Source organism: Ammodytes marinus (assembly GCF_949987685.1).
Source record: "Ammodytes marinus genome assembly, chromosome: 9".
Lineage (NCBI taxonomy): Eukaryota > Metazoa > Chordata > Actinopteri > Uranoscopiformes > Ammodytidae > Ammodytes > Ammodytes marinus.
In genome coordinates this window covers 10,520,673-10,543,833 of record NC_137213.1, presented here as the reverse complement: position 1 = coordinate 10,543,833, position 23,161 = coordinate 10,520,673, and the positions used below count along the sequence as shown (strand labels likewise).

The 23,161-nt window shown below is 38.0% G+C and overlaps 2 protein-coding genes and 1 long non-coding RNA gene across 3 annotated transcripts; 1 reads left to right on the top strand and 2 right to left on the bottom strand.

The window, feature by feature from the left end:
- Positions 1 to 89: 89 nt before the first annotated feature.
- On the top strand, positions 90 to 7,859 carry e2f5 (E2F transcription factor 5; the record flags this gene model as incomplete). Its single annotated transcript, XM_080034341.1, has 8 exons — positions 90 to 218; positions 1,873 to 1,982; positions 2,125 to 2,292; positions 2,751 to 2,853; positions 3,983 to 4,292; positions 6,168 to 6,305; positions 7,483 to 7,521; positions 7,783 to 7,859. The coding sequence occupies 8 exons, from the start codon at positions 90 to 92 to the stop codon at positions 7,857 to 7,859; spliced, it is 1,074 nt and encodes a 357-aa protein (XP_079890467.1).
- A 7,192-nt stretch (positions 7,860 to 15,051) lies between these two features.
- ackr4a (atypical chemokine receptor 4a) lies at positions 15,052 to 17,690 on the bottom strand (the record flags this gene model as incomplete). The annotated part of the gene is made up of 2 exons (XM_080033831.1): positions 17,627 to 17,690; positions 15,052 to 16,174 (listed from the first exon to the last, which is right to left on the bottom strand). Exon 2 carries the CDS (start codon positions 16,156 to 16,158, stop codon positions 15,052 to 15,054), a length of 1,107 nt encoding a protein of 368 aa, XP_079889957.1. The 5' UTR covers positions 16,159 to 16,174; positions 17,627 to 17,690.
- A 2,067-nt stretch (positions 17,691 to 19,757) lies between these two features.
- LOC307255896 lies at positions 19,758 to 22,284 on the bottom strand. Its single transcript, XR_013845045.1, has 3 exons — positions 22,188 to 22,284; positions 22,018 to 22,042; positions 19,758 to 19,844 (listed from the first exon to the last, which is right to left on the bottom strand). It is a non-coding gene; the product is annotated as an uncharacterized lncRNA (long non-coding RNA).
- Positions 22,285 to 23,161: the final 877 nt, after the last annotated feature.

Genomic DNA, 23,161 nt, shown 5'->3' with positions numbered 1-23,161 from the left:
GACAAGAACATGTTCGTAATTCGTCGTTAACTTTTTAAACACGGGGAGGCTGATAACAAATAAGAAGGACTCTCTTTTATGTAAAGAAGATGGAGTTAGAGACGACGGAGACTGTTCGCTCGACGCCGAGTCGCCACGAGAAGAGTTTGGGGCTGCTCACCATGAAGTTTGTCAGTCTGCTCGAAGAAGCGAAGGATGGCGTCCTTGATCTCAAAGTGGTCAGTGAAACGGAAAATGACGGGCGAAGTTGTTATTTTACTTTTATTATAACTTAATCTGTATTATTCATTGCCTGCCAATCCACAGCAGTGAACAAAGGGCTGTCAGACAGCCGAAACGGGGGCCAGTCAGGTGCATTGATTAGTTTAACAGGTGGTCCAGCTAGCCGCCATTACCAGGGCCTCCTCATGATATCACACACTCACAAGCAGTAACTGGTTTGAACTGTGCTGGTTTGAACTGAAGAGGGTGTGTGGCTACCAAGTTGATGGCAATAATCCTGTTTATAATTATACTTTATAATGTAAAAGAAAAGAGGAGCTATTGATCTCGCCACCCTCTATTGGTATAAAGTAAGACAGACCGGCTGTCCATCTAGTTCAGTGGTTCCTGCGGATTTTTGATCCTAATGCCTTAGGGGGCTCAACATTGATTTATTTGATTTCTGCTTTCCTTTAATAATAATGTTTTTCGGCCCATCATATTTATCTGTTGACCCTCTGGGACGTCCTGGCTGATCCCCACGTTTAGAACCAACAGGTCTGGCATCAACATCTTTTTAAAATCAGCATTCTTAGAAACCTAAAAATGAGTTGGCTGATTGACATTTTGTGAATCGTGTTGGTGACTGTTCTGACAAAAAACAACATTTGAAGATGTTTCCTTAGACTCCTTTCACAGTTTTCTTAAGAAAATGTTTCATGGTCAAAAAAGTAATTTAAAGATTATGTACAGAATATTTGATCATGAAAATTGTCAGTAGTTGCAGAGTACATATTCATTTGTAAGTTTGCCTCCTACCATCACTCAAATGATTCTATTTTCCTGTAGCTGTGAGAATTGTAGATTGTGACATTTTAAAACCTTCAAACAATAATTTGCAAACATTCTTGTTGTCAAAATTGCTTTTTATCAAAATCAGTGAATGTCTCCTTACGTTACGCTGGCATACCTGTCCATTCTGTGTGTTCACTGAAAAAAAAATCCAGAGTTAAAACAGCCTAGGCCCTATAAACCGGCATATTGCTAGCTATGCACCTCCACCCCCCCCCCCCTTTTTTTTTTACATGGCCCTTTACAGAGCCTAGGCTGTGAATTAACACCAGGTTTTTTTCAGCACACACATTATGGATCATGAGGAGAGATATTCACTGAGTTTAACAAAAAGGGATTTTGCAGAATCAATCACTGACTCCAACTTTAAGGTAGGAATAGACTCTGTTGTATTATCTACTTGGCTGCTTTTAATGTTCAAATGCATCTGCCAAACCCACCTGAAGAGCCATCCCAAGTCTATCTGCTTTTCGTCACAGTGATCATCGGGTTTCCCTCTCTCCTTGCGCGCCAAAGCTGTTTAATGTTTACACAGCAGCGGGCTCCTTAGACCCTCTCCCTCCTCCTTCCTCCTCTGCTATTGTATAACTGGCTTCTTCTGCCAAGAGGTTTTATTTTGTTTGTGCAGCTTAATTTGCCAAATCCTTCATTGTTGGCTTTGCTGTAGTCTCCATTGTTTCACACCTCGACAATTGTTTACCACAAACACTCTGGGTATCTTGTTGATGCTTTGTTAAAAGTGATGTATCCAGTCAACAAGGCTACATATTAAGCTGCCACTGAGTAAGACTTTTTATTGAAATATTTCTCATTTAACAGGCCGCAGACAGCTTGGCAGTTCGGCAGAAGAGGAGGATATACGACATCACCAACGTACTAGAAGGAGTTGGTTTAATCGAGAAGAAAAACAAGAACATAATACAGTGGAGGTCTGAAAAAACTATTTTCACATTTTAGAAATATTTAGCTTGTAGAAATATTCGCTTTCAGCCAAAATGGTTGAAATATTATAGCATACTGTACAAGTATATGACTTTCTCTCTCTTATATGTTATCCCTTCTCGTATGCAGGGGAGAAAACTCAGGCAGCCAAACACAGGAGGTGCTGGAGCAGGTGAAGGTTTTGAAGGCCCAAATCTCTGAGCTAGAGGCCCATGAGAAAGAGCTGGACAACCAGAAGGCATGGCTAGAGGAGAACATTAAACACACCAAGCAAGATCCTATTACCAGCAAATATCCTTTCATACCATTTGGCATTAAACTAATATGTTTTGCTATATAAGTTTTTATTAAGTCCATGTTTTTGTGTTTTTCCTAACTTACCCATTTGCCTGTCATTGAGGCACGTAAAAAGGGGAAATATAGTGTGTGTTTAAATTATATACTACTGTTTAATGTAATTCAAATGAATTTTCACTATGTGTGTTCTTGATTCTTTCCGTCTCCCTACAGTTTGTAATTCTAGTTCTCTTATGGCCCCATTTATTCATTTAAGAGGGGAAGAAATCTCTACTTCATCCTTTTTTTCTTTGTGTATTTAACAGAGGAAATGCTGTAAAAGGAGGATTAAAAATATAATTGGTATTGTGAAATTACAGCCAGTCGGATCCTGACGTCTTGTATTTCAGGTTTATTTTGTCCATTTTCCTCCCATTTGTAATCCTGCTCCCTTTTCCTTAACACCTCACCACTTATAGATTTGTGACACATGAAGACATTTGCAATGCGTTCAGCGGAGACACTCTTCTTGCTGTAATGGCTCCTGCTGGGACTCAGCTGGAGGTCCCACTACCTGAAATGGTTGGTCCCCTCCCTCCTACAAGCTTTCTCTATTGATGGTTATTTATGCACAGACTTTTCATCTGCTATATGTTCCTGTTAACGGTCAGGAGAAAGACAATAACTCCCCTGTTATGAAAGCAGATTCATTTGATGATAAGTTCATTGTGGCATGCACAGTCTAATTGGAAATGGAACACAATTTGCTAGTAACTGAGGCACATGGTTCATTTGGGTTGCTTATTCAAATCAATGTAGTGTCACTTACTGATAAAAAGCTTAGATTCATAAACACTGCTAAACGAGTACTCCTATTATCTGTAGGGCTGCAACTAACGATTATTTTGATAATCGATTAATCTGTTGATTATTTTCTTGATTAATCGATTAGTGTTTTGGTCCGTAAAATGTCAGAAAATGGTGAAAAATGTTGAATTTTACAAAGCCCATGTTGACGTCCTCAAATGTATTGTTATGTCCAAAACACACAGATATTTCAGTTTACTGTCATAATAGGATTAAAGAAAACAGAAAATATTCACATTTGAGAAGCTGAAATCAGAGAATTTGGAAAATTTTTATTAAAAAAATACTCAAAACGATTAATCGATTATCAAGATAGTTGGCGATTATTTTAATAATCGATTCGTCGATTAATCGTTGCAGCTCTAATTATATGTGAAGAAATTAAACAGATAGGCAGTAACAAACCCATCATTCAGAGTTGCGGTACTGGCCACAATATTACTGTAAATCCAATATTTACTTCACTAACACCTGAGGAAAAACTCTGACTCTGTTCACCAGCTATTTTCTAACTGTCTGTGCTGCTAAACAGGGAGTGTAACGTGTGTTTTTAGAGCTCTCCTAGTGCGAACACAGCTCCCTGTTGGAGTTAGTAATGGTGCTATGAGAGCAGTGAAAGTAAAACAAAACTATGTGTAAACTGGACGTAAAGCCAAAACATGAGCTGAAAAATGCTCTGTTGAGTTTAGGGAAACTGACACATTGTGTGATAATTTTTCTGTGCTTTCGTCTCTACAAGTTACCCCTTTTTACATATACAGTAAGTAGTCATGTGATCCACCGTGTATTTAAAAATACGTCTTTTAACTGCTGATTAACTTACCTCCACTCTGCTGCTCCTCAGGGCCACAGCGGTCAGAAGAAGTACCAGGTAAACCTACGCAGCTACTCGGCTCCCATTCAGGTCATGCTCATCAACAGAGACATAGACTCTACAATACCTGTGGTCTTCTCTGTGCCACCCACTGAGGACATCTGTACAATGCCCACTCCACCCAGCACGCCCGCTAGCCTGCAGCGCTTCCCTCTCTCCACCTCCACCAGCACGTCTTCATACTGCAGCCAGGACTCTCTGTGCTCAGACCACCAGATGGTGCTGCCAGACCATGATGACGTGCTGACGCCATCGTCCACCCCTCCTGATGTGCACATGGGTAAGGACAGATCCTCTAGAAAACTGCTACGTGCCATTGTGACTGACTATAAATGGCTTCTCATAGGATGAAGTGAACACAATTTAAAAGACAAAAGCTGGGCTTTACGCTCAGATTTAAATATTTTCTGCAGAGAATCGCTGTGTACGAACAGGAAAAGTTTAATACATAACAGATAGGATAGAATATATCAATGAATCCAGCCATCGCTTCAATAGCTTATAAAACATAATCAAATATTGGTAAATTAAAAGAAAACAAAGTTCACCCTGCACAGAGAAAATAGATGTACTAACCCTAAAGTCCTGTCACACTGGAGCAGTTTCTTACTCAAATCCTCTTTTATGATCTGGCTGAAATGACATCCTCCACCCCATGAGTCAGAGATGTTTCTCTCACTAGCGGTAAATAATCACTTTTGTTTTGCGTCTTATCTAACTGTTGTTGGATGTCCACAGGGTTTCTGCCTGGATGCACTTGTTGTTTCAGCTAAGTGATGATATTTAAACGGGTGTAGCCAGTGGTGAAATCACCAACTGAAACAAGCCTACTGGACATGCACAGATTTATAGTAGTCTCTTAATTGATTCCACCTAACTAACCTTAATGCAGTAGTTTTATTCAACAGCACTGCAATACATTTGTACTGATTTGTATACAGGGTTTGAAAATATATATATTCATTTTTGTGCTTATACAAGTGGAAGCCGGGACACTTTTTCAAAAACACTGTTGCATTCAAAGACGTTCCCATGACCAAGAACTGAAAGTAAACTGTTGCCAGAAGTCCAATCCTGAAGACAAAGAATAACAAAAACACCTTAGCCATGAAACAAATCATGTGAACTTGGTTGTCCACCACCTGACTCAGAAATATCGTGTCTCGGCATGCAGGAACAGGAAACGTTTTCCAAATGTCACGGCTCTATAATGCCATGTGATCATAATGTTACTTGAACTTAATCCTTATACTGTTGCAGAGGGGGCCAGATGATGAATGTTTTTCTCCATATATTAATGCTTACCCATATATTAATGCTTGCCTAAAAGATAAATATCCGTTCAATTGTATACCAAATGTAGGATTTTTTCATTGCTGATTTGCGGACTGCACCGGTGCAAGTTGCCATAGTAATACATTGCCGAACTATGCTTGAAAAAGGTGCAGAAATAAGTGGCAATTTGGAAACCAGACATTGACACTGTTTGTATCTGTTCCCTCATCATGTCATGGTAACATGAGGGAGACTTCCAGTTTGAATGAAAGACAAACCACTTCCTTATCGGGATCTAGCTTTTTAAGAAAAGGCTGATTCACTGTTTTACTAGTGTGTAAGCATAGATTAATCATGGTCCCTCACATCGCGTGAGTGAAAACCGGTCAGAACTTCCTTATTTTTTTATATTTTGATATGCTTGTATGTGAATTGTTACCTTTTTTGAGAAAGAACCAGGTGAAAATAACAATTTTTGATTTAGAAGTTTTATTGGTGAAACATTTCTTGGCCACGTGGAGTACTTTCCAGAGTCTTTATTCTAAGCTAAGCTAAGTTAAACTATGAGTGGTGAAAGCAATCAAACGATTGACAACATAATAAATAAGCAATTTTAAACTCTAGGCTGGATTCAGATGTCTGGACTTCAGGCAACTTGCAGACAATCCTGCTGAGGGCTGTTCAGGAATTTAGGCCCTGCGGGTGCACATTTGGATTCAGCCCCTCTTTTTAGGAGCTTTATTGTGTTAATTTCTACACAGCTCCCAGTGCTTCAGATCCTCTTCTAGTAATCCCAGGTCCAGATCACTACACCCTGTAATGTTGGTGGTTTCATAAGGGGCTATACTGTGTAGCTAAGTGCGCTTGTTGCTCCGTGCAGATTGTCACGGTCCGTCAGTAGTGGTGTTGGATCAGCAGCATATAGACCTGGCCGGCCCAGAGTTCCAGGCTGTCCTGGACGTGAGTAGCTTGCTGAAGCTCAACGCTGCTGGAGACCATATGAAGGACGACAGAGAGGGTGAGAGCATTAAATACAACAGTAAAACTTGGTTCAGTTTTAAATTAGCTTCACATTGGTTTCAGTTATGGTTCTGTAATGGCTTTAAACTCTGAGCTAAATTTTTAGTCAGTATGTTGATCCCAAACTCAGTACTGGGACTGAAAGGAAATGTATCAATATTTTTAATATGATACTTGGTTATGAATTAATGTTCTATTAATTATAGGGATGGCCATTTAGAATTTTTTCTTTAACCGGTTAACCACCAGAATTAACGGTTATTAACCGGTTAACCGTTAAGATTTAATGTAGCCTATTTATAGTGAAATACATGAAGCATTATAGCCGGGCTCCCGACCTTTTTTTGTTCCAAGGACCGGCATATTAATTTAAAAACAATTCAGGGACCAGTAGCCAATTTAAATGCCTACATTTTGACATTCACACGGCACCTTTGTCTGTTGTGAGAAGAGGTCTAGTATGCGAATGTAGGAGCAGAAAGTGAAATAAGTGACTGAAGAGGGACATTTACACACACACACACACAGGCTTAGGGGATGGGTAGCCTACCGAAACCCGATGCTAAGTAGTGCTGAGCACGGGGCAACATTTTGACAGACCGTAATATTGATAAGCTCCGATGTTATCAGTAGTGCATAACGATACTTAGTTAACGCTTTTGTTTATGATGGATTTTCGCTATTGATCCTGGCACACAATCATGGCAGACCTCTCTGTCTGTGCAGGGGGCGGGCACTCACTGCCTGTCTGTCACTCCCTCACACACTCACTGAGACGGTGATAGATGCAGGACAGCATCCACCTCAAGAAGGCTAATGCTAGCGCTATGTTAAGCTAGCTGGAGCCCACGCTGTTAATTCAATTATACAAACATATGACACGGGAGTGTTGTGACCATAAGTTGTGACTGGGATCGTACCATGGACTTATTATAAAGTTGAGCGTAGCCTACACTACTCGTTTCATTCTTTACTGACAGTTGGCATTCTTACATCCGGTTTAGCGATATCAAAATAAGAGTCCGGATTTCAGAGAAATTAATATTATTTAATTATTTTTTTTTAACCGTTTAACCTTTAGTATTAACCGGTTAAAGATCTTCTTAACGGTTAACGGTTAACCAGTTAACCATGGTCATCCCTAATTAATTAATGTTTTTTTAATTCTTTTGTAGAAAGTGTTGACCTGATTGATGAGCTGATGTCTACTGAGGGTAAGAATCTCAAAACCTGGTTAAACTATCTTTTATAAATTAAAAATGTGTCAAATAAAATAAACGACAACCAAGAGTCGACAGCAAAGCTAGTTTCTGTTAGATAGTGTTTAGGTAATCCATTTCAATACATCTTGAGATTAGGACCAAAATGTTTAATTTAACTATAAATCCTAGAGCTATGATGCCAACCTGTCCTCTGACTTTGTCTTCATGTTTCGCAGTATTTTTTGTGGTTAACGCTTCGTTCTCTTAATGCAGGTATAGACTACAGTTTCAACTTGGATGACAACGAGGGAGTGTGTGACTTGTTTGATGTGCAGATCCTCAATTACTGATGGCTGATGGTGCCTCTGCTGTTCGTTCATACAATCTCGGGAAGCACTTCTTGCCTATTTCTAAAGACGCTTTACAGATACCGTTCTCCATTTTAGGTATAAGTGCACAGCTGAATCATATACACACATTACATATTTAAGAAGAAAACTTTACAGTTAGTTTACAAAAGTTTACTATATCGGCCAACACAAAACAAAGTGCCTTAATTAATATAGAGATATTTATGCAGCAATGATTCGTTGTGTCTACTTGGTTTTTAATTGTTTACCGGGTAAATATCTAAGCTTTCCAGTAAAAAATGAGGTGCCTTATTAGAAGTAATCCAGGGTAAAGCATTATGCCTCTTACTTCACCTTTCAATTGATGCATCTTTTTATTTTTCCACATTCAGTGGAAAGTCTGAGACTTTAAGACAACGGCTTTACTTTGTCTGTTTTAGTCGATATTCACAGTAGCTTAACATGTCAGTATTGGCTCTTCTCTAACATGATGCAGGATTGACGATCTACTTCAGGGTATGTAAGTAACTTTCTTTACATGGAAAGTCACATAGTTATAATACATCTACAAAGTTATATTTCATAAAATGGCATATTGAATTTGATGAGTGAATGTTTTGGTTATGTTTTGTAACCTTAAAATGCCAGAAAGTTTTGTTTTCTAAATTATTGAAACACTGCCATTTTAGGCTTTTTTGAGTTTTTGTTATAAAAATAAGTCTTATTACAGTTATATATTTGTATAACTAATATTTTTTACTTATGTTAAGAAAAATAATTCTTGGTTCAAGTTTGTTGAAACTGAAGCTGGTAATTTAAAAAGTGAATTTTCCATATTACTGATCTGAAATATCAGATGTTAAAAGTCTGGATTAGCATTTTTGTATATTTATAGTTTTCTTTGATTATGTTTTTTGTTAAACTTTGCACATTCTTTTACAATTTATTTTTTTCAATAAATGAATATTATCTCGACTTACAATTTGTAGGATGCTTTTGTGAGTTGTCAAGGGCATCTTAAACCAGACGGAAGGATTTGTTAAATACCCAACGTTTTCCTTTCGTTTGGCTCAGCAAAGTGTTTTGCTCAGTTAACAGATGGAAAACCTCAAATGGTTTCCACATGTGACGGAGCAAGAGACCTGCTGCATTTCTGGACAAACAACTAGATTTGTACCAGCTGAAATACAGGAAGGCGACTGGAAACAATCAAATTAAAATGTTTCTCTGATATTATCTATGAGGAACCTCTGCAATTCTTAAAGGCAGAACACTGTATGTTTTGTCTGAATGATTTGAAAAAAATAACAAAAGTGTTAAATATTTAACCTATAGTGCTATGTATAATTTACAATTGGGAGCCTTTTTTGTGCTATTGTTGGCAGACTGAGCCCATAAAAGGCCCATTTAAGAAAAACATGTTCAGGTTCCGCTCAAGATATTTACCACAGCACTGAGATTTATGGAGGAGATTTAGTGCTTGTGTTAATCATATCTACAACGATGCATTCAGTATAGTTGACTAAAACACATTACTAGTCAGATTTTAACACTGGGTGAGACTTTCTGGCACATTGCTAAACTGATTTATTGTATTTGAAGGACAGAGATTACTTTATCTATCAATGATTACAGATGGTATGAGGAGTTCCCCAAGGCTTCATTCTCAGGCCTATTTGGTTTAACATTATACATGCTCCCACGAGCTGAAACCATGGAAATAACAAAAAATCGTAGCATTTTAAAACACATAATTGTCTTGGATCACAAGACCTTTTGATAAGCTTAAGGTCACAAACCAAAGCTGAAATATTTGTACAGTCATTGATATTGACCTAAATGTTAACATCCACATTAAGACAATTACAAAATCAGCCTACTGTGAGATTGTAGAATGTGTTAAGACATAATGGACTGATTTTTTTTTATTTTTTAGAAAAATTTGTCCATGTGTTTATCTTCTATTCGACTTCTGTCACTGTCTTTACAGTTGTTCAGAGGGCTGAAGCCATTTCAGAATGAGTCCTGACTGAAAACAGGATAGCCCACATCAGTAAAGTTCTCAAAGATCTTGACAGTACCTTCCTTTTAGTCAAATAACACATTTTAAAATTCTACTGATGCTTTATAAAGCACTGAATGTTCTTTTTTGAGCTTTTATATCAAGCATTTCAAAATCTAGCCACTTTGTAAAGTTCAAGCCAAAATAGTACTTGAGTTTATCTAAACAGATACTAGGGTGTGCTAATACTGGACTGAAGTGTTTGAATGCAAACCCTCTCTCTCTCTCTCTGAGCAGTAAATGTTTTAAATTAGTCTTAGTGGAAAACATTTGTGATTGGAAAAAAACAACAATGTGTAACTATAAAGAGACTGATGACTGATGACGTTTCATCATCACTCTGTGAATGGGTTGTCTTCCAGTCTGTTGTGCAGACGTGTCCATCTGCTACACTTAAAATATGTGTGCACTGCAGTAACTGTGTCTCAGATGTTCTGAGGAATTCAGGAAACAACAACTCTTTGGCTTTCACTTATGAAAGGGAGTTAAATAACGACTGGATGCTCCCTCTCACAACACCACCAGTTTAAAAAAAAGTCTCTGATATGTTTGGGTTAGGGTTAGGAAATCAAAATCATCTTGAGCTAAGAAATAAACAATCACAAAGTACACTGTGTTCAACTTCAAACATAATTTATAGTTTTTGCATGTGTGTTACATCAAGTCAATGAGAGTATTTAGACAAACATTCTTTCAAACAAGCTGTTGTAACAAAGATCAAAGTTCCAGCTCATTCGTAGTTTCACAATTTTTTTTCTTCTTTTCTTCTCTCATTACCCTGTATATTGTGTAATGAGGAATGTTGGGTTCAAATATTAATCTAATTTGTTCTTCTCATGTGTTTAAAAAAAAAAACTAGAGGAGTTTCGGTTACCTCATCAATCTGGATCAACCCCAAAAAAACACATTTTTAAGTTTGAGCAATCCAGCAAAGGGTTTGATTGAATTTTTCTGTGGATTTTTGTCTGTGGAACAAGATAAAGTTTAACACACGTATTGTTAAAAAAAAAAAACATATAGGGGAGAGAGTGGCCTGAGTTGTGCCGGTGGGGAAGTTGTGCCACCCTTTGTTTCTAGAACCATAGAAGAAATTGGAAATGTGACCACATATTTAAAGGTTCAGTAAGCGGAATGGTCAGTTTAGCTAACTTCCTGTCAGTTACTGCAGTTAGCGGTGCCCTCCCTCGTCCCTACGTCACCACATTAATGCACTGCGGTCTTCAAGCAGCGAGTTATCTAGCATCATCTCAGCTCCATAAGTGTGATAAAACATGATAAAAACCATCAGAACAGACATTGTGAAGGATTTTTACCTGCTCCGCCATTGTAGGCGCATAAATATTCTCCCATCTGTCAGACGGGTGCCGGTTATACCAGTTTCGGGATCCCTGAAAAGTTTATTTAATAATAATAATAATAAATTTTATTTGTAAAGCACTTTTCATAAAGTAATCTCAAAGTGCTACAGAAACCAGAAACAAAATAAACAAAAGACTAAGAGAAAATAAAATCAGACACGTTAAAATCAGTAGTAGAAAAACAGCTAAGAGATTAAATTGCAGAGAGAGAATAAAAACAACTAGGGACGACCTAGGAAAGCCTGTCTAAACAAAAAAGTTCTAAGCCCTTTTTTAAAGGTGACCACAGACTGGGGTTGTCGTAGGTGTTCAGGGAGGGAGTTCCAGATGTGGGGGGCAGCGAAGCAGAAAGCTCGGTCTCCCATGGTGCGGAGTCGTGTGCGGGGCTGATGGAGGAGGTTGGTACTTTGAGACCGAAGGTTACGGGTGGATGAGTGAGGGGTAAGGAGGTCTTTGAGGTATTGCGGGGCGTTGCTGTAGATGCAAAGGTGGGTGATGAGGGCGATTTTGTATTGGATTCTTGAGGTTATGGGGAGCCAATGGAGGTCTTGAAGAATGGGGGTGATGTGGTCGTATTTGCGGGTTTTCGTCAGAGTTCGGGCAGCACAGTTCTGAATGAATTGAAGTTTCTGAAGGTGTTTGTTGGGTATGCCGATGAGCAGGCTGTTACAGTAATCAAGCCTGGAGGAGATTAGGGCGTGGACGAGTTTTTCTGCATCAGAGAAAGTGAGGAATGGGCGGAGTTTAGAAATGTTCTTGATATGGAAAAAGCAGGTTTTGTACAGATGTTATTTGCCGATTACATGCAGCGTGACTGAGTGACTGAGAGATTGGCTTTATGAAACGAGCACACTATATAAGTGATCACTGTACGAATAAAGAGTGATTTAACATTTGTATTAACATAAATAAATCGCTTACTTCATCTTTAAGAAGAGCCATCCATTTAACTCATCTTGTAAAGAAGGGAGAAACATGGAATAAGATATAAGCACATTTAAGCTCAAAAAACAGTTTTTTGCCTTTTAAAGTACAATTTCCATGATCAAGGTGTTTTGATTATTGTGTCTGAACAATTATAGACACGTTTGAAAACATTTGACACATGTTTTAGTGCTTTAGTATGCTTCACTTTGTGTCTATATAGTTAGCACAATGTCAGCCCTAAACTGCTGCATCATGCTTATTATCCAAATTCTGGGGTTGGGGTGATTTGTGCCAGAGGGCCTGGGGTGAGTTATAAGTAAGTAATTTAGTGAAATGTATTTATAAAAGCACATTTATAACAGTTTGCGCTGTCCAACGTGCTGAACATAGTGCATTCAGTAGGTAAAAAATTAAGGTAAAATAACAATAACCAAAATAAAAGACATAAAGCCCAGACATTCACATATAAACAAAGATAGTAGTGCAGAGGTAATATAGTTAATGGGGAGGAAAAACCAGGGTGTACAGATGGGTTTTGAGCCTTGATTTTAAAGGCAGAAATGGAGGGGGAATCGCATACAGTGCCTTGTAAAAGTATTCATACCCCTTGATATTTTCGACATTTAGTCACGTTATAACCACACGCGTACATTTATTTTATTGGGATTTTATGTGATAGACCAACACAAAGTGGCGCATAATTGTGAAGTGGAATGAAAATGAAACATGGTTTTAAATTATTTTTATAAATAAAAAACTGAAAAGTGTGGTGTGCAAAAGTATTCAGCCCCCTGAGTCAATGCTTTGTAGAACCACCTATCGCTGCAATTACAGCTGCAAATCTATTTGGGGTATGTCTCCACCAGCTTTGCCCATCTACAAACTGACATTTTTGCCCATTCTTCTTTAAAAAATAGCTTGAGATTCAGATTTAGCATCAGATTGGATGGAGAGCATCTGTCAACAGCAATTTTCAAGTCTTTCCAGATATTCTCAATTGTATTGAGGTCTGGACTTGTGTTGCCGTTTGACATGGCTAAAACCTGATTTGGGTTCCTGCATCAGTCAGGGGTATCCAAGGCAACAAGCTAATATTCCCTCTCGCTTTCTTTGTTGAACGCGATCTAGCATCTATGATCGATTGCTCTTCCTTGGGTCCCCAAAGTTTTACTTTGAATTTCATACATGGGATTTTGCAGTTGAATTAGGCACGTTGAATTTTTTGAACGTTGAATATTTGATTTTGAATTTGAGAACATTGTAAAATAAAGATGAAAATTAGTTGTTTAAAATGTAATGAGTTAAATTCAGAGGCAAAAAATTCCGATACGTTATTTCAATGCTGCAAAAAATACAGATACGTTATTTCAATGCATAAATATTCGGAGCTTAAAATTCAGTGGCTTTATTTTCAAAGTCCTATGACACACATTTACTTCCATACAAGACAAATCCATTAGACAAGCACTTATTTAAGGTTTATTTAAAGGGGCACTGTGTAACATTTTAAGTCATTTATTAGCTAAAATCAATATCCTCATTCATAAATATGTCCTCATTGGTGTAAAATCACCTCTGCCAATAATCTGAATGATCCTCCTAAGCGGAGAATTACAAATATTAATGTTACATTTTGTCCATTGAGCGGGCAAGTCTTATGGAGGCATCCATGTTTTTGGAATGTCATCAGGTGCATTGTTTAGAATTTAGAATTGTTCTTGTCCTTGAAGGCCACTGTAGCTTCTGTTATTATTCAAAAGGGGTGGGGTTACCCAGGGAGCGTTGCATTCTAGAACTTTCTTGATGATGTCATATTACACACTGCACCTTTAAAGTAAATGAAGTAAATATTTTACAAAGATTGAAGGACAATTTTCTTAAACAAGGCCTAGCACTACACGCGTTACCCGCGTAAAGGCTGTATTATACTTGTGCGGTACCGCGTGCGCAGAGGCTCCGCGGAACCGCAGAGAGCCTGTGCGGTGGCCTCAGACCCCCGCCGCGTACCAACTGAAAATTGTGACTATGCGCCAGATGCCGCAGAGGTTTGATTGGGCATCAAAGCAACAAGGAGGGATTTTAACAGCACACAAGCTCTTCCTCATTATCATCAAACTCAAAATCTTCCAGTTTTCGTTTGTTTAGCAACGGATTTCGCCGATTTACATCAAAAGTGCAGTGTGCAATCTGCGACACGGGCGAAACTACTACCAACGGTTCATGAGAACGTTCGGTGTCCGTGCTACCCAGTGTAGCACGGACAAACACCTGCAAACGACGTGATTTGTTTTTAGTGCTAATTAGCAAATGTTAGCATGCTAACTTGCATAACTAAGATGGTAAACATACTGTGTAGCTTACTTACTAAACATAATTCTGTTAGAAATAAGCTCAAAGTACCGCAGCTGTACTCTATCAGACTAGCACAGCTGAAAACTCTTGGTCTTGTTTTTTTTCTAGTTTAAATGGAAAGTTTAAAGAGTTTATTGAAATGTCAACAATAAAAAAATCTGTTAAAAAGAAATATTGCTTTTGGACCAGAGTATAAAACTTATGACTAAACATCAAACAAAGCAACAACACATTAATCACTCACTCGACAGAAAGAAATATACTTTTTCTTTTTTGAAAGTAAAAACAGATATAAACAATATTACACTTATAAACCAAGGGAGGAAAACCCAATAACAACTCAATTTCAGTTGAAAATGCTGAAACACTTAATGTTTTCCACACATGCTGCTTCTGTTTTCTCAAAACCAGAAATGTATATGTGTCTCCCCACTAAACCGAAAAAGTGATGTTCAGTCATAAGATTTTCGGCATGACACACAAGTGGTGTGACTCATACGGAAAATGTGTTTGTCTCTTGGGACGCGCTGTGGGAGTTAAATGACATGTCCATCCCTTGGTCCTCTGTAGAATTCTCCCTCTTTTTCCTCCTCCTCTTCTGGCCAAACGCCTTGGCCACTTCCATCATGTGCTGCCTGAAGGACGAGCCCATGAAGGCGTAGAGGATCGGGTTAAGGCAGCAGTGAGTGAGGGCCAAGCTCTCTGTCACCTGTGCAGCTTGATCCAGCACTTTACTGGTCCCACAGTGGGTTACCAAGGCGTAGACCGTGTCCATCGCTCGATAGACCTTCAGCACGTTATAGGGCAACTGGGTTACCACAAACACCACTACTACTGTAAGCAGAACACGCAGAGCTTTCCACTTCTTGCCTCTGCTCTCAATGGGGAGGCCGCTTACTGTCCGGCCAACACTCCAGTAACAGATCACCATGACTACGAGAGGAAGCAGGAATCCTAGCAACACCTCTGCCATCTCCAGGAAGGCTTTCCCAGCTCCAGCCATTGATGCAGGGTAGATAGCCAGACAGACGCTCCTATTGGACGCCCATCGCACTTCTGAGAGAATCAAATCAGGAAGACCGAGGATGAAAGCTGTCGCCCAAACGACTAAACACACCTTCCAACAGTGTCTCCTGGCGAATATCCTCTGTAGCCATCCTCTTTGGCCTCTGCCTTGCGCCCTCTCCGTTGCTAAGTAGCGATCCAGGCTGATGCAGGCCAGCAGCAGCATGCAGCATGTGAAGTTCACCGCATAACAGGCCGACACCATCTTACACAGCGCGTCCCCGAGTTCCCAGCCCCGCGCGGCGTCGATGGCCCAGAAAGGCAGCGTGAAGAGCAGCAGTAGATCTGCAACGGCCAGGTGCGTCAGGAAGGCGTCCGTCATGGACTTAAGGCGTTTGTGGTAAGCGTAGACAGCTACGACCAGACCGTTCCCTGCCAGTCCCACCACCAGACACACGGCGTACATGATGGGAAGGAAGATGGCGGCAAAGGAACGGATGTCGGCCTTCTCGCAGAGGGAGGGGTAGTCATGGTAGCTGAAGTTGTAGCTGATGTTTTCATGGTAGTAGTAGTCGTACTCCTCCGAGACTTCCATGCTGGTCAGGTTAAAGCTGTGAGGGAGGACATTTTAAATCGTTTGTCAAGACTGCTTGTGCAGCAATTTAAAAACCTAGAGTGGAAAGTAACATTTAAAGCCAAGTCACAGTGAAATGGCTTCTTTAGCTTTGGCATCTGATATATCGAAAGGATTTAGTTACCAAACTTTTCAGAGACCAAATACCGAACAAAAGTTATGTTATTTATTTATGTATCATTAACAGGATAAGATTGTGAATCGCAATTATTTTGGCTATAATCGTGACATGAAATATTTTATATCATCCGATGCTTACCACTAACACATCTTGTCTTTAAACAAAATCATCCTTGGCCATAGTTGTGTACATAGTACTAATAGTTAATTGGCAAAGGAAATATCTTAAATCAAATACAAATTATCAAATGTTGTAGTTTAGTGTAATGAGTTCACAAAAACCAAAGAAATATATCTATTTTAGAACTGACCCCAAAACCAGGAAAATACTGCATGTGGAAACGAAACAAACCTCTAGTGTAGGAAAGAAAAAAACATTCAAATACATCAAAGTCCGTGGATGGTTTCGAGATTGCAGGCGAATAATTGCCCACCGCGATAACATCAATGTCAACATCCCGTGTTGACAGTGGATAATGTGTCCTGACCTGAACCGTTCCTCCCTGTTTTTAACCTTCACTGCTGAGAAATACCGCAAGTTCACTCAGCCTCTCTGCAGCTGTCTGATGGGTGCAAAGGGCAGAGGAGGATACAGTTTGTGAGAGAGTGCAGATTGTGTAAACTATTGAATTCTCCTGGAGCTCCCCTTAATGAGATGTACATTTTCTAAATTATTGCACTTGAGAATTTCAAATTAATGCATTTACTACTTTTCTACTCAACCACATTCATTGACTTTACAGACTAAATATATGTACACAAATATAATAAACGTATACAACAATCTAAGATTGCATAATCTTTTATAAGTTCATCCCGTTTTGTATTTAAAATATTATTAAACAGGTCAAAAGTACATTTTATAATTCAAATCAGCTGCGCCACGAGTCCACGACCAATTGCAACAGTAAGATATTAAGGACACATGAATGCATCAGGAACAATAATCCAATATAAATGTAAAACACTCATGTGTATTTTTTTTAGCATTGAGCGTACTCCAATGTTCTTTGTACTCTTAAGTACTTTTTGCTAATAGTTTAAGTAATATGTTGAATTCGGGACTTGAACTTCTAAAGTAGTAGTTCTACAGTGTAGTAGGCCTACATAAAAAAGGTGTGAATACTTCTTTCGTCCCTACTGATTAGATACATAAAAAATACAAAACATGCACCATACTCCAAACCTATTATGACACAGAGAACATGCTGGAAAAATACTCACTAGATGTTTATTTGTTTTCATTTAAACTAGATTGTCAAGTGTCTCAAAAATGACATTCAATAATCAGTTCAGAAACAGGTCTTACCGTCTCCAGTCTCCAGTCTCTGCTCTGCGTCTCTGGCTGGAGAGCTGGGAATCAGTCCAGTTTGAAATCCAGCTCGCATTAACACACACAGACACACACACACACTCTCTATAAACACAGGATGAGTCATAGAGAAGAAGAGAGAGAGAAAAAAAAGGAAATTCACAACCAAACCGTTGGTTTGAGGCGTTTATTGAAGAAACCATTTCTGTATTTTAAACCTGCATGGACATGTTCAAACTGAGACAAAGGCAGAAATGAATAGCAGCAGAGGAACATCACAAACAATTACCAATACAGTAAACAGAAAGTTGAGTGTAGTAAGTTACCCAAAGTTTAACCTGCACAAAAAAATTATATGTATTTATTATATTATAGTCATGGAGCATGGACCTGTGGTGTCATCCAGAACCCACAGTATTTATAACCAAACTGCAGATAAAACCCTGAGGAATGTGGAATGTTACCTTTCAGTTTTAATCCTTCAAGATTTGGCACATTGATTCTGTTTTTTTTTAAACACTTTTTTCCTATGCTCTGTATGACCTTGGCCAATGGTTTCTGAGCACAGAAAAACACACACACACACACACACACACACACACACACACACACACACACACAGGATTCTAGTTTTTCACTGTGAAATTATTTTGGTAACATAAAAACATCGCGGGGGCAGCCCGATTTCGGATAAGCGGTTGAAGTTGATGATGATGATGATGAAAAACATTTATCTTTTCTTTCTTTTTTCTGTTGTTGAAGAAAATATTGAAAATATACACATATATAACTTTCAAGTAGGTTTACTTAAACGCTGTCCATCTTGCCGACTAACTAGTCTTTTAGTGATTTCCTGATTTATCTTGAAACGCCTCAAGGAGCGGATGCGGCATCTTTACAGTCGTATCTTAATTCTAAACCTGTCACCATGCCTGAAGTCTCAGCTTGCCCATTTTATCCCCATAAGAAAAGTTAATTCTAATAGATTGTTTGATTGTTTTTTACTAAAAAAGTAGTAACAAAGGGTAGTCAAGGGTAGCAAGTCAAAAGATAAACTTTACAACATCACTAAACGCTCCTGTGTGTGTGCTAATTGGGACTTTTTTATTTACCACGTTATGTAGCGCTCTATATTTTTAGAAGATATGTCATTTTCTAAATCAAAAATGCATCCACATAACAGGAATTGTTTCTGTCACCTTTTGTTGAGCCGGAGAGTGAGGCAAAAAGATAACAATTAAAATGTTGAACTATGTCTTTAAATGCCATTTTAAGAATAGTTCGATGATTATTAGGATAATAAAATAATTATTAACAATAATAAACAATTATTTTGGCCAGGATGATCGTGACTTGAAATTTTTACATGGAAGTGTATATAATTATGTGTATTATTCTCCTCCTATTGAATGTTGGCAAAATATCAGGTTTAAAGTTGTTTACCATCAGTGAAAAGGACTTAAATATGTTGTGGGTTTTATATTGACTAAACCTTCACAGAAAGCTCTTAAATGTTTATTCTAAGAAGGCAGCCGGGAACATGCTTATGTTTCTAAGAAACAATGACTCTGTGAAATTGGTTACTAAGACTTTTTTATTTGATGTGTATTTTTGTGCTGTAGAACACAAACTTTAATATGATGTGTGCAGGACTATAACAAAAAAAAACTCAAAATACCTACAAACAAAAAAACACTAAATTACATTAATTGGCTTGTAGGGAGGCCAGGGACAGTTTTTTGACCAAATATCTTGCTAAAAAAATAGACCTTTATTTATGAAATTCTGCCCTTACTAAGAACATGTTACACTTGCTAACTACAAACTTTTATGTTTTAATTACTGAAAATGAAAAAAATAGCTGTACGAAAGGTTCTTCCTTTATGTCCACATATACAGTAGTTGGCATGATCTCTCTTTAACTTGGCCTCATCTTGACATAATGGCCGAGTGAACTCCTGGGCGAAGTCTGTTAGGAACAAAAACGTCATGCTATTCAAATGTAATCCCAGGAGAAGAAGAAAATATATGTACCACTGTTTTCCACAGACTAATCATTTATTTAGATGTAAACTATGTTTTTTATAATAGTCATCCAATGAACTAAACTCACCGAGTGGGTCAATCCACATCGTCCAGGTCTCCAAATACAGTTGGATCCTTGTTTGTCTTTTTGTTTGATCATTGTTCTGAGTTGCACAGCCTCTTCTTCTGCCTTTAAGAAGATAAAGGAAACATGATGCACTTTACTTTAAGTGCACCCTTTAGTATTCATAAGCAGCACATAAACATGGTTTATAACACACTCCTCCTGTGGACACCCATTGCTGGAGCTGGCTGTATAATCAGATCATGACTGATATAAGAAATTATAACTTTACTTATATAGCAGTAGTAGCACCTTTCAAAACAAGTTCATGAAGTGCTTTAAATCAAAGAATAAAAGAAGGCGAGTTCTGAACCAGGTTAAAACATTACAATAGTCATCATCTGTTTACATAAAACCTATAATATTTAATATAGATTAAAAAGGAAACAAAATGTCAATTTCACCAATGTTATAATGTAAAGCAGTTATATTGTTAAATATGTCTTCAGAGGTGATAAATTGTGAATAATGATAAACACGTGTATCTCTGCAAAACTGCATCGCAATGTGTTATAAAATATAATATATATTTTCATATTCTGCTTATAATTGCTAAATATGCGGGGTGCTCCGGTGGCATAGTGGATAGAGCACGTACCATATTGGCTCTGGCCTTCGTTGCAGTGGTCGCGGGTACAAGTCCGACCCGTGGACCTTTACTGCATGTCATCCCCCCCCCCCTCTCTCTCAGAGATCGAAAACAGATTTACTGATGTAAAAATGGAAAAGACGGCCCATTTTCCCACAATGCCTCGTAGTTTAAACCGTAAGTCAGGGGGCAGTTCATTTCATACAGAAGATGTATTGTCTGCTGAATGATCTTGATGTCCCTGCATTGTTTTATGATAACATAGTTGACAGTGAGCAGTCTGCAGGTGCATCTAAAAAATTTAATATCATGGAAAGTCCATTCAAAAAGTGAAACTTTCATAGATTCATTACACAAAGTGAAATATGTAAGGCCTTTTTTTTGGATGATTGATTGATCATGGAATAAAAAATCCAGTATTTAAAAATATTAGAATATTACATACAACCAATCAGAAAAAGGATGTATAATACAGAAATGTCGACCTTCTGAAAAGTATGTTTATTCTAGATTAATTTCACTTCATGTGTAATGAATTTATAGAATATATTGAAGTGTCACTTTTTGAATTCAATTACAGAAAAAAGGAATTTTCCATTGATATTGAATTTTGTTATAGATGCACCGCAATATAGTTATTAAAGGCCTACTTCACCGGTGGGAATATGAAGGTGTATTGAATTCTGAGATCCTATGTAGTATAAATGTGCAAAAAAAAAAAAAAATCGGTTCATCCTAGCCTGAGAAAAGGCAGAAAGAGTGTTTTTTTTAACCCTATATTAATCTTACTGTGACATCACAGTAAGATAAATATAGGGTTAAAAAAAAAATTACTTTGTAAATATTACTGTGATGTCACAGCAGGAGAAATCACAGTAATATTTACAAAGTAAGGTTTTTTTTTTAACCCTATATTTATCTTACTGTGATGTCACAGTAAGATTAATATAGGGTTAAAAAAACACTCTTTCTGCCTTTTCTCAGGCTAGGATGAACCAATTTCATTTTTTTTTGCACATTTATACTACATAGGATCTCAGAATTCAATACACCTTCATATTCAAACCGGTGAAGTAGGCCTTTAAGCGTTAATTTATTTGACCCACATATGCAACGTCATCTGCCATCTATAATCAATTGTATAAATATAGCCTGCAATATGAACAGACTATCACATAAATTATTATAATTTATATCATTGCATCTTAATCTAATTATAATTAAGTTAATTTATAAATGGTTTAGGTTAAATAAATAAAAAAGAAGAACTATTTAACTAAATGACAAAGCAGTCTTTTATGTGGTACCTTAAAACAGGCTAATGAAAATAAAGCAGTACACAGAAGATCATGGAATAACTGTTAAACACCTTGATTTCAGATCGGAGTGACAGCTGACTGAGCCAATCAGGCAACAGAATAAGTTTATCCTTTACGTTTAAAGGTTAAATCTCCATGGTAACTTATGTCCCTTCGCTTTTATGCAACCGGATCATGGCAAACGCAAGCCAGGATAACCGAAATATCCTAGGTTAATCCCTTATATTGGTTTTATGCAACAGGCCCCAGGGCTCACACATTCATTCATCCATCCACACACTTGGTATCACAGACTTGAGCCACTCATTTGTTGTAAATAAGTTTTCTTTACCTTTGCTATTCCTGTTTCCTTCGATCTGATGTGGAACACAATTTATTATTGATTTTATATCACAACTTTGATCAGCACATAACAAACTTATTGACTGGTTTTCAATAATCACATTCCTCCAGATAAGTTCCATTTTACTTAAAATTTGGAAAAACTGAAAAATCAAGTACATTTTGCCCATTATCGAACAACCACCTGGCCTTCGATAACAGTTGGGTGCTCGTCGTTCACCTCTTTGTCGGCTCTTTTCTCTGATCTGGACACTCACCCTCTTGAGCTGCAACACAATCAGGAGGAATCCGCCATTATTGTGCACATATGTTATGTGTTTAAAGTCACTTGCATTAAAGGGGGAGTCAGCAATTCTGGAGAATGCATGTTGTCAAAATCACTTTTTGTCAAAATCCTTGAATTTTTCCTAACGATCTGCTGTCCATACTGTGTGTTCGCTGGAAGAAAAAAAATCCAATGTTAATGCACAGCCTAGGCTCTGTAAATTGCTATAGCTACAGTGGGTCCCCTTTGTTTACTTACCCTTTGTTTACATACCAGTTTACAGAACCTATGGCTGTGGATTACCAATGGATTGACCAAGTGATTTTGACAACAAGCGTTCTCCAGAATTGCTGACACCTCCATTGGACCTATGGTTCCTCTTACCAGATCCAGAGACTGTTGTTGTTGATCATGTCATCAGAGCGTCTGCGTCGGTAGAAGAGACGGCTGTGAGGAGCAATGAAACCTGTAGACTCAACAGCAGCAGCAGCAGCAGCAGCAGAGGTCTGTCCATGGCTGATGAAGTAAAAAGGCTGATACAGCTGAGAAACACACTCATATTTATAAACTAACTGCCCAAAAAAACTCTGCCATGTGAAGAAAGAGGAGGGAAATAAAGAGGGAGTTTTGACTATTTTGCAATCAGTTAAAAATGTAATAATCCTCATGGAGAATCTGTTCCATATTACATCCTGAGTTGATGTCAAACCAACAAAACCTTTTTAATGTTATAATATCTCTAAACATGAAGAATGCTATCAAAGATGGAGGCTTAAGAAACAAACACATGGTTTTGTACATAAGTAATGAAGGCTGACTGACTCCATCTTGTGGTCACATAATGCACGTGGGACAAAATAACGATTAG